Source organism: Takifugu rubripes, chromosome 16 (genome assembly GCF_901000725.2).
Source record: "Takifugu rubripes chromosome 16, fTakRub1.2, whole genome shotgun sequence".
Classification (NCBI taxonomy): Eukaryota; Metazoa; Chordata; class Actinopteri; order Tetraodontiformes; family Tetraodontidae; genus Takifugu; species Takifugu rubripes.
Window position 1 is genome coordinate 7,183,974 of NC_042300.1, and position 10,995 is coordinate 7,194,968.

The 10,995-nt window shown below is 42.7% G+C and overlaps 1 protein-coding gene across 2 annotated transcripts; it reads left to right on the forward strand.

The window, feature by feature from the left end:
• Positions 1–1,585: 1,585 nt before the first annotated feature.
• rnf217 (ring finger protein 217) lies at positions 1,586–10,906 on the forward strand. Of its 2 annotated transcripts, XM_003971625.3 has the most exons (7): positions 1,587–2,630; positions 4,616–4,837; positions 4,921–5,085; positions 5,781–5,878; positions 5,979–6,082; positions 6,739–6,810; positions 7,135–10,906. In XM_003971625.3, the coding sequence occupies exons 1-7, from the start codon at positions 1,677–1,679 to the stop codon at positions 7,212–7,214; spliced, it is 1,695 nt and encodes a 564-aa protein (XP_003971674.1). In that variant the 5' UTR covers positions 1,587–1,676; the 3' UTR covers positions 7,215–10,906. The 2 variants fall into 2 exon arrangements, with proteins under 2 accessions (XP_011610281.1, XP_003971674.1); XM_011611979.2 differs by lacking the exon at positions 6,739–6,810 and having other exon boundaries at positions 1,586–2,630.
• The last annotated feature ends 89 nt before the right edge of the window (positions 10,907–10,995 follow it).

Below are 10,995 nucleotides of genomic sequence, written 5' to 3' on the forward strand. Positions count from 1 at the left end.
TCACATTTCCTTTGTCATTTATCTGCATTCTTTCTGTGGCTCTGGGTCGGTTTGTTAACGTTCAACACTGACTGCAGCCTTCTCTGTTGGGTTAACTTCTCTTTTCATGATAGTTTACAACAGGAGACTGACTGTACATAAACTAGACAGTACAAAATAAACCTGACAGTGGAGAACAAGAGTCTGTATTTGGTCATTCTTCACCTCTCTTGTCATTTACTGTGATACAATTCTTTAAATAGCCCACTTGAGCATATTTGATTTGGTCTGTTGGGAATAAAAGCCGTAGTAAATCTATTATAAATCCAGGTTTCCTCACTTGTCACACTCAATTATGTAACCAAAGACACATTTCTACGGTGAAACTTGTGAAAAGTAAACCTGACAAAAGCTGGAATGTTCTTCCTTCCACATATCAGTCTACATTAGCGGCCTGTGTTTGCTCAGTTGTCATGGAGATGTTAGGCTGTCTTACCTTACTTGACTTTTGTTCATGTGATAACAGGTGAGATGTCACTGTCACAATAGGGAAATTGGTTTACAAGTCAGATGTTGCTCGAAAATGTTGATTGTAAGTAGTTTGTTGAAATTTCTAACAATTAAACCTGCAGAATCACAACATGGTTATACTTTTCCAGATGAATAAAAAGCAAGAGCAGCATAGAGTACCCAGAAGCTCATCTTTGGAAACATGTTATCCTTAATCACCTTTGAAACAAGGTTACACAGAGGCAAACAAAAACACACTTGAATAATTAGAAAGTTATTTTATTTGTATTTTCCGTGATATTCTGACTGTGTTGTATCTAATACCCAGGCCCTCGGGGGTAGGTGTGTGATGTTAAAACCTCGTTAATCTGAGGTTAAACTGAAACCCATGAAACTGAGAAGCAAAAGCCCCGTGGGGGCTGTGCTTCGAGAATCCTCTCAACTCAGTAAGTGAGATAATGTTACACACAACCAGGCTAGAAGTACAAAAATAAAGAAAGTGTCAATGAGAAATGATTTCGCATAGCAAGTTTTAAATGGACAGAAACCCACGCTCCACACAGCCAACCACCTTTTTAAGATCAACTACAATGTAATTGTATGGACATGATTGATTCACACTGAATAAATCAAATGATATAACTTATTTGCTAACAAGCTTATGATGTTGACATAGTTGCTGCCAAATTATTATTAGTAAAAATAACATTACTGAACTTCCTCTGTAAAGGAGTTGACAGCATTTATCTTAGAAGAAAACCTCTTTATGAACGGAATACGTAGAAAGGTTGCGCCTAAACTACAAAAAACCCCAAACAAATACTCGAAGCAGATCAGTTTCTCACATATTGTAGCACCATAGCAATATATGCAGCAGTAACACAAGGTTACATAAGATATTGTTGCTTTGTCATCAAAACCCCTTTGATTTGATCATTAAAAGATTAATGGTCCCTTCGGAATCCCTAAAATTAATCATCTGTTCCTTGGTCCATTGGCAAACTTGTAGACTTGTTTATTATTATTATTATTATTATTATTATTATTATTATAAATGCTTATTTCCAAGCAGCCTATCAGTGGTCTCCTTCGCTATGACGTCAAACCCCGGAAGTACCGACTCGCCTGTTTTGTTTTGGTAGTAGGAGTTAAACAAGCAGGCAAGCGGATGACGGTGTCGCTCACTAATGGGGAGAGCCATATCGGGGATGGAAGATGCCGAACCGACAACCGAAATGCCAAGTTTTATCAGCAGCTTCGAAGAGGGGAGGACGAAATTGTCCGGGAAATTATCGAAGGAAACTTATTTCCCGGACAGCAAAGTTGAGCGAGCAGGCGGAGATTTGGACTCCGGTGTCACCGCACCAAACTTTCCACTATCCCCGGACGGATCTGAGAGGGAGTCCGGGGACAGGAGAAGCGAGGGGGCGAAGGATGAGAGGAGCACCGTCGCCACTGACAACAACGGTGGAGAAGCAGAACGGAGGAGTGCGAGCGTTGTGGAGATTCTAAGGCGGAATCTCGGGGTTTCAAAGTCTCCATCTCTCCGGGTAAATTTCAACGGCTGGGGGCAGCTGGACATCGAGCACGAAAACTCCGAAGGAACCATTAACAACGACATTACGGACGGTTTTGACAGTGAACGTGGCTGCAAAAAGTCGGACGGTGGAACGGCCGAGGCGGTGACTGAAAACGAGGCAACCCTGGCTGGCTTGACTTCGGATGCCCAAGCGGTTGAATTTGAATTTTTACACTTGACAGATCCTTGTCGTCATAAACGCGACACTGACAGCAACAAGGCCGCTCTAGACGAGTCAGTGGGCACTAAAGAACACATCTATTGCACTGTGTATTGTATCGATAACGATCGTGAGCAGAATCAAATCCCCCATGATGCTCTGGCCACATCTTACGCGTCTGAAATCGAACAAGATGTGGGTTCCAATCTCGAAATGTACACGACGGATGATCTCGTTGATCCGTTCGGGGAAATGGCGCACCATCTGTCCGGTGTACAGGCCGGTGGAGAGACAGCGGTGCGGGGCTGCCGGGTGTGCCTGGAAGGGAAATCCATCGCACCCCTTCCCTGCTGCAGGAAGGCGGTGTGTAACGAGTGCCTGGGACTCTACGTCAGCTCCCAGGTTGGTTCAGGGGGAGGGTGGGGGTGAAATGAGTGAGTTGCAAAATGCAGCAGGGTTCAACAGCTCTGAGGTGGAGGTTGTTCCAGAATCAGGGCTAGTCAGCAGCTGGTTCAAGTGTCCTTGAACTTAAATAACACCCCGCAGACCCTCCTCCCTGTCCTACATTGTACATGTTGTGTTTGGCATCATAGGCACCCCACGGCATGGCCAAAAATAACACTTTTGATCCTGGACTCTGACCAGGAGCTGGCATTTCAAATATTAAAGGCGCACCATCAGTATATCACATCTCCTGATTTTCTGTGAATTTGCGTCACTATCTAATTCTGCGCCAAAGCGCTGTGCCGCCTTTCACAATAGCCTGCTTTGTTCACAACGTTTTGAGCTTTTAACTCTCCAACTAACATAGTAAAAAAAGGATTCTTCCCTCAGGAGTTAAATTTTGCTGTTCTGTGCAGGCAGATTCTAGGAAACCACAAGCGATCATTTCCTTGGCTCTGGTAAATTAGCATGGCGAAGCATCTCAACTGTGCATCACAGCACAGTGTCAAATAATTCCAAAGTCAGTCACCCCAAATAGAACACGCTAAGGAATTCATGCTCTTTTTTTTTTTAAAGTGCTAAATAAAGAATCCAACTAATCGATTTCTGGGGCAATTTAAGCTGAGACAATGAGAAAATGAATAATAGATGAAGGAAACATTTGCAGAAGAGCTGAGCCTGAACGTTTCAGCTGTGATTTTATGTTTTATATTTCCTCGTTTGTAAGCCTTCAGTCCTCTACTTTCCACAATTTTGAGCTTTTTATCGCACTTCCATGTTCACCCAGCAGACAAAGTGAACATCCGATAAGCTTGCTGACACTGAGATAAGAGTCTTGTAAACTACTGTAAACGCTGAGCACATCCCTGGGTCAGCATAGAGGAGACATTTAAGGACAGGGTCATGGAGGGATTCTCTTCTGGGGACTCTAGAACCTGTATTTGAAGGGTATGTTTGGCATTCTGAGTTAGCGGTCAGACTGACGCTCGAGCACAGTGCATAAAATGTTGTTGTGCCACTGAGGGATTATGTCAACAATGCACTTGTCTTTCACTATGCTTTTCAAACCTAATCTGTGTTATTAATGCTATTTTTAGAGTTCAGTAAACCTGTAGGAGCTAAATCCAGTAGTCATAAACCCTGTAATTCAGTAACTACTGACGAGGGGGAAAGAGTGTTTCATTTAGCTTTTTGTTGCTTAAGCTTGCATTTTAAGGCAGTGTGTTCCCTCGTGTTTTATTTTGTTGCAGAGAAAATCCAAACTTAAGTGACCCACATCCTGTTAAACACATTACACACACTGACACGAGTGGCGGCGGCCCAAACCTGCACGACCAGTATGTCTGAGGCCATCGTACTGTTGTCACCAACACATCACCTCTCCTGCCAACAGATTATGCTTTTAAATGATCAGATAGTCTATTGTCTGTGTGCGTGCATGTGTTTGTATATATGTGAGTGTGTATGTGTGTGTGTGCCTGAAAAGCATACTAGTTGTAAGGCTATCATAGGCTGCTGCCATTGTTCTTTATTTTCACTGCTCTATTAACCACTGTTTCTCTGTCTCTCTCACATACGCACACACACACACACACACACATGCTAACACCCACCTTATCAGATGTCAGGTGTCTGAAAGTGTGGACAAGGTGAGTAAGGGAGAAAAGGAGAAATGAATGAAAAGAGGTGTGGATAGAAATGGGAGATTAACCACTGAGCACTTTAAGCTGCGATACCGACTGTCTAAGAACACAATAGATGAAATCTGAACACACACTTTTGAGTTTGCCTTGGCTTTGTAGACATGAGCGTGTAAGTCATGTCTTCTTATGTAACAAGTTACAGTAAGAGGAAAATATTGTGCTCAACAGGGAAAGTCAGGCGCTTCACCTGAGCGGTAATTGAAGCGTGACCTTCCTGACCTCAAATGTGCTGTCCCCTAGGTGAGACTTGCGAAATCACACATCAACTGTCCGATTTACGAATGCCGCGGCTACCTGGAGGAGGGGGTCGTGATTTCCAACCTGTCCAAGGAAGACGCGGAGAAGTATCATTACTTTTTGGAGCTGAGTCAGCTGGACTCCAGCACCAAGCCGTGCCCTCAGTGTAGTCAGTTCACCACCCTGAGGGAGCACAACTCCAACCGCTCTGAGCACAAGTACAAGGTGAGACCAGGGCGTCACCACCAAACCAAATTTCAACCTCTTGCATATTTAAAAAGCACATTCATTTTCTTTCCATGTTGCAGATCCAATGTAGCAATTGCCAATTTCTGTGGTGCTTTAAATGCCATGCCCCGTGGCACAACGGGCTGAAATGTCGGCAGTATCGAAAAGGGGACAAGCTGCTACGAACGTGGGCGAGTGTCATCGAGCATGGGCAGAGAAACGCCCAGAAATGTCCCCAGTGCAAGGTAAGAACTGGTTATAATGGTGGACCCACGCTGCTATAAATACAGCATGGACCCACATGACTCCCAAGTTGCATGTCTGTATGTGAAAGAGGGGGGGGGGGGGACTGATGGAAGGTTGAATCACTGTGGATGAATAATTCAGCCAGGCAAAGGAGCCCAGAGCAGAGGAAGATAATGAACCGGGAGGCGCACGATCAATGTGCACGTGGAGCAGAAAACCAGATAGTGAACACATTTCGACTGTCATTCCCCATAGAACCAGAACTGGTAGACACTAAGACTACATTTATCTAATTTAACTGTTCGTCGATGTCTCGAGCAAAGGGAGGAATTAGGCCAGCTGGCAGCTGATAGGAGCTGCTGTAGCCTGCTGCTAACTGTCGACACGCCACATCTCAGGAAACAGCAGCCAGGACTCTGCTCGAGCGTAAAGCAGAGTGGAAGCAGCTCCATTAACAGCCCGCTTTATAGTTCGGCTGCACGCTTCTACAGCGGTGTCAGCAGTCACCATACATGGTGAACAAGATGTTTCTGTCGTCCAATTTGAGAATGAAACAGTTTCCAAACATTTTCTATCCTGAAACGTGGAACAACTTTGATGACTTATGTAGCTCTTGAGCAATTTGATTGCTATGTGTGAAGGAGGAAAAAACAATCTTAATGTTTATCCTTTCGTCTTTTCTTGACCTCTGCAGATTCACATCCAGCGTACGGAGGGATGCGATCATATGACATGTACGCAGTGCAGCACCAACTTCTGCTACCGCTGCGGAGAGCGCTACAGACACCTAAGGTTTGAATTTATCATTGAAGAAAGGACACATACGTATTGCAGTGCTTTTTCCACCACCTTCTTCATGCTGATTGAATTTCATTTGAATTCCTGCCCCCAGATTTTTCGGCGACCACACGTCCAACCTCAGCGTGTTTGGGTGCAAGTATCGCTATCTGCCAGATAAACCTCATCTGAGGCGCTTCATCAGAGGTTCTGTGTGTGGTAAGTGTGATAATTCTGCATTTCTGCTGAAATATTCAATATTTCTCATCTACATTGACTGAAATGTTGCTCAAAGTGACGAGCGACTGCATATTACATCGTTGAACTACTACTAAAACATTGCATGCTAAAAAATGATCATAATAGCCTATTGAAATTAAGGATTCAATCTCTAATGATTTCAAATTTTATTGCTGCATTTTCCTGTTACAGAGAGCGACAAGCTGCATCTCATTTAAGATGCATTCAGTTGCATCATATTTCATATTATCTTAATAAAAATTGTCCATTCAGTGTGGGGGCCCAGACAGCAGTGGGCCTCCGGTTAAGGAAAGATTTGTTTGTCTGCGGCAGCTAGTTCTACCAGCATGGTGCCAGTTAAGATGGAAGGAAATTTGTTCACTTAACGAGGCGCAATTAGCCAGTACAGCTCTATCTGCATTACAGGGGCTATTAACCGTGCAGATTCTGCATGTAATAAGAGCAGATGGGACTGATACCAACATGCACTGTTCAGTCCACCACAAATAAATTGACACGGGTGGTCAGACATTGTTAATGTTCTTGCAATGCAAGTAGCAAAACATTTGAACGATGCAGTCCAAGTTCCAAAATCTATTTATCCACTTTGTGATTTGTGTTATTTTTGTCTGCAGCCACCAAGCTGCTTATAGCTCCTGTGGTCCTGCTGTTGGTTGTGGTGGTCGGAGCCCTTGCACTGGTGATAGGTAACATCATTATATACAAGAGAAAACAGGCACATTTATCAGGCTTAAGCTCTGCAGAGAGCCGTAAACCGTTAAAAGGGCAAACTGCACTACACACTGCTGCAAAACTGGTATTTGTCTTTATAGAACTAAGCATAAATGGCACCAGCTCATGCACTAATATACCACAATGTTGTAGAACTATTGGTTCTGCTCAACTAAGGAAAAAAGAAATATCTGCATGATTGATTAATCAGATTTGCTAATGCTATCAGTAAATAACAGTATCATGGGAAGGTCCTCAGTTGTCTCAGCTGTTACAATAACTGTCTACTCCCTCCGCAGGTTTGGTGCTTTTCCCAGTCTACTATGTGTGCAAGAGGAGGAAGAAGCAGCGCACGCAGGGATCCAGGCGGTGGCCCTGAAGCCCACAGTGCTCTTCACCAGAAACATAAACACAGCTTCGAAGACAACACCCATGACTCCTCAGGGACAAACATGCCAGCCCGAGAGGAACAGCGACATATCATCACTATAATTAGGGAAGTACATAAACCAATAGAGTAATGCCGGAGCCACACACACACACACACACACACACATACACACTGATGAGGAGAGCACTTGAGTCACACAGGACAACTGCAGCAGAAAGAAGTCTTTCTTAAGATACCGGATATTAAAGATGAAAACATTAAACCTTTAATAGATTTTGCCACCTCTGACACTTTACACAAAGGTCTTTCACTCTGACTCTTGCTTGTAATAACTGATAAAAGCTGGATCTGGCTTGGTTTCTGTAGCCACATTTCTGCATGGCAGAGTGTGTAAAGGACTGAGAGAAAAATGATTTTCTTATCAAACATTTGCAGATGCTTCTGCAGTTGTTTGTGCTGCAGGTTGCTCATGCAGCCTCAATTTGGAACAAAGTTTGATGGAAGAATTTTGATTCTTTCATTTTTTGGGGTTACAAAGAGAAGGATACATCCCCTCTGGTTATTTAATTAGGTCAGGAAGGTTAGACTTCTTTGGTCAACCTGGCTAGCCTCGAATCCGCATGGTTTCAGCTTGCACCTTAAAAGTTATAACTTTAAAGCTGGATTGTTGGACTTCATACAAAAATCTTACACCCTCAGACCTTTATTCTGATAACCTCCGGATATAAATCACACAGATGTTTTAAAACCACTGTTTGAATTTTGGCAAAGATGTGAAGCCAAAATGAGCCTACAGGCAAAGTTTAAATTTAAACCTGCAGTGGTAATGTTAGTGTAATTATTTTAAGTGCCAGAAGAGGGCGACAGAAGTTGCATAGTAGAGGTTCAAAGCGGGAGACCCTATTTAAGTCCACAATTAACAGTAAACAAAGTATAGGGGAGTGTGATAAGCAAGTCTCTATCATTTCCTAATGATCCCCATGTACTGTCTTCCTCACTTTGCTTTGTTCCCTGCCTGAGAAGGGCCTTAGTCTGCATGGTGGCTGAATACAGAAAAAAGCTGCTGTTCAGCAGTTGTGCCAAAACAAATTGTTGAATGTGGCAGGGCAACCATGTCCCTTTTGTTGCTTCTTTTTTCCTTTTAGCGGGTGCATGTTGCAGTGGTGGGGGTGGTAATGCTCTCATTGTGTAGTGGATTAGGAAATTAACTCAGATAGCTTCCTATAAGAACGTGGCATATTATTGCAAATGGTAACCGAAGAGAAAACACAATTACTTAAGGATGTAATTGCTTTAATGTGATTTGCACTGAGTTTGGATGCTGTCATCTGGTTGTCCTGTAAACTAGTAAATTTAATTCTTATTGTTGACTGACAAGATGCTCAGATCATTCAGGAATGGATGAAGGTAATTTTTGGCTGGAGACTTCTGTAGCTTTCAAAATACATTCTTAAATTATTCACAGCGGCATGCACTGCAAGAGAGCAGGCACATGGGTCACAGCCAGATGATTTATGACGGCTCTAAAGGTCGTCACCTGGCTGCAGCTCGCTAAGCTCGCTTATTTTCCCTATCGCTCCTCCCATTTTGCACTAGACTTGCACTCAGTCACAGAAATGGCCTCTGGGCTGTGTAAATAAAGGCAGCAGTATGTGCTGCAGTGATAACCACACACATTTTTCTAGGTTTATTCCACAACTTCATGGAATGATTTGGGGTTTTTTGGCACGTTGTAACTGGGAGACTCAAGGAAAGATCCCTGTATTAAATATTGCAGAGGGAAAACAATAATCCTGAGAGTTTCAGCCCATTTCATCACAGAAACCTGATGGGGAATAAAATCGGGATTCAAAGCGCGGCAGGAAAGCATTTGATGTTTGTGAGTCTGATATTCTGCTGAACATATGTCTCAAGCTTGGCTTTATCCCAGGGATCTAATACATTTTCCACACCTGGACAAACATCTCAGGAAGCCTTCAGAGCGTTCATTCTACACAAACTGCGGCAGAGAATCAAACCCTCTCTGGATACATTCACCCCTGGCTGGTTTTTAACCGGATACAAATTTGCTGCAGCACTAAAGTAGAGATGGATTGGCAACATAAACACTGCCCCTGTTTGATGCCTCCGCTTTGTGATGAAGAGGGATTGACTGATAACTAGAACTGATCATTCACAGGACACTATGAATTTTAATTTATATGATAATTTATGCACAGAACCATCAAAACAGTCAAGCTGAAAGCACCTAAACTGCTTTTTGCATCATTTTGGAATCGACACTTTCCTGAAATTGTGGCATGTCTCAACAACCGCATTTGGTTTTTATTTTTCAGCATTTTGCCAAAACGGTGCAGTTTACAGGACCAGTGCTGAAATGCTACAACTTTGAGATTTATCGTTTATGTCACATCCTAGACAGGAGTCGGTTTTAAGGATGCAAGTTTGACTGTCTTGATGGTCTTTTATAAGATGCTGCCACATAGAAATGCGATAATTATTTGCACAATGTGTAATGTTGGGAAGTTTAGGTGTACGTGTGTCTGTCAGCGGATAAATTCACATACTACTGGCCTATTTTCTGTGCACAATTTTGACTTTATCCTCAAGGATGTCTTAGCAGCATTGTTTTGAGAAAGAGCTGTTTTATTAACTGCTTTTTTTTTTTAACCCGGGTGTATTGGCTGGCTGATACCCCAGGCATGTTTGTTTTTTCTTTTTTTATGTGTGTGTTGTAGTCCCAGTAATGTTGGCATGAACACACAATAGTGCCTTCACAGCCATTACAGAGCTGCCAACGTGTGGCACACCTCAGTCACCATCCATGTGTTACATGTGAATTTTTACTAACAGGCTCCTTTTAACTAATATCGGGGCAATGTATAGAGCTGCCAAGCCTTCTCTTAATGTGTTGTCTTTCTGCTATACTGTGATTTTAATGGCTAACAGTAAACCAAAACTTTACAGTTAAACTGGTCCCACAGGGTTTCAGCTATGTCCCAAATATTATTTTACCTTTGCACATGTCTTTGTAACGTCACTGAAGAGACAGCAGTAGAAACACGAAACATCCAGTCATGGGTTGGCTTTATCTCAGGAGACCTGTGGGTATTTGTCTGATGGTAAACGCTGTATTATATGATTGTGCAGCATTATATGTCCATTCAACAGTCTTTTCAATTTAAAGATGTGATTAACTGGGTGCACTAAGGACTGTTGCCTCCACCTGCTGCCACTGGTAAAAATGTCTGCTGATGTTGCATTGCTTTGCCATTTACAAATGTTTTTTTTTCATTAGTATGATAAATAATAAACAGCTGGGTCAAATGCCAAAATTGTTCCACTTTATTTGTTTGAAATGAATGGTTAGACCGGAATGACACCACGAACCTCCTTTTGTGATTCTAGTGTTGCGACTACTGCTGTCAGCAGGGGTCAGGAGTGCACCGCAGGAGGCGGATCTAACAAAGAATTCACTTCAGTGAACCAAAAGCATCTCCTCTGCCACCAAATATGACCCTATTGATTAGCGTTACTTGAAGATACAGAGATCAAAATTCATGGTTTATTTATAGTTAGGTAAAAAAAAAAAAATGTAACCTGTACTTTCCTGTATGTACCAAGCATGTGCCGCCACGACATGATGAATCAATTACTGAATAAAAACAAGTCCAAAGTCATTTTTGAACCTAACCGCATCTGTGCAACATCACAACAGGCCTCCGCTGCTGCAAATCATGTTAGTTTACTTTTGTATTCTCTAAATTTC

Bases quoted from the DNA above. Each gene is read 5' to 3' on its own strand.
- rnf217 (XM_003971625.3), top strand. From the start codon at position 1,677: ATGGGGAGAGCCATATCGGGGATGGAAGATGCCGAACCGACAACCGAA. The intron at 2,631-4,615 runs GTTGGTTCAGGG...GCTGTCCCCTAG, and splicing joins GACTCTACGTCAGCTCCCAG to GTGAGACTTGCGAAATCACA. The intron at 4,838-4,920 runs GTGAGACCAGGG...TCCATGTTGCAG, and splicing joins GCTCTGAGCACAAGTACAAG to ATCCAATGTAGCAATTGCCA.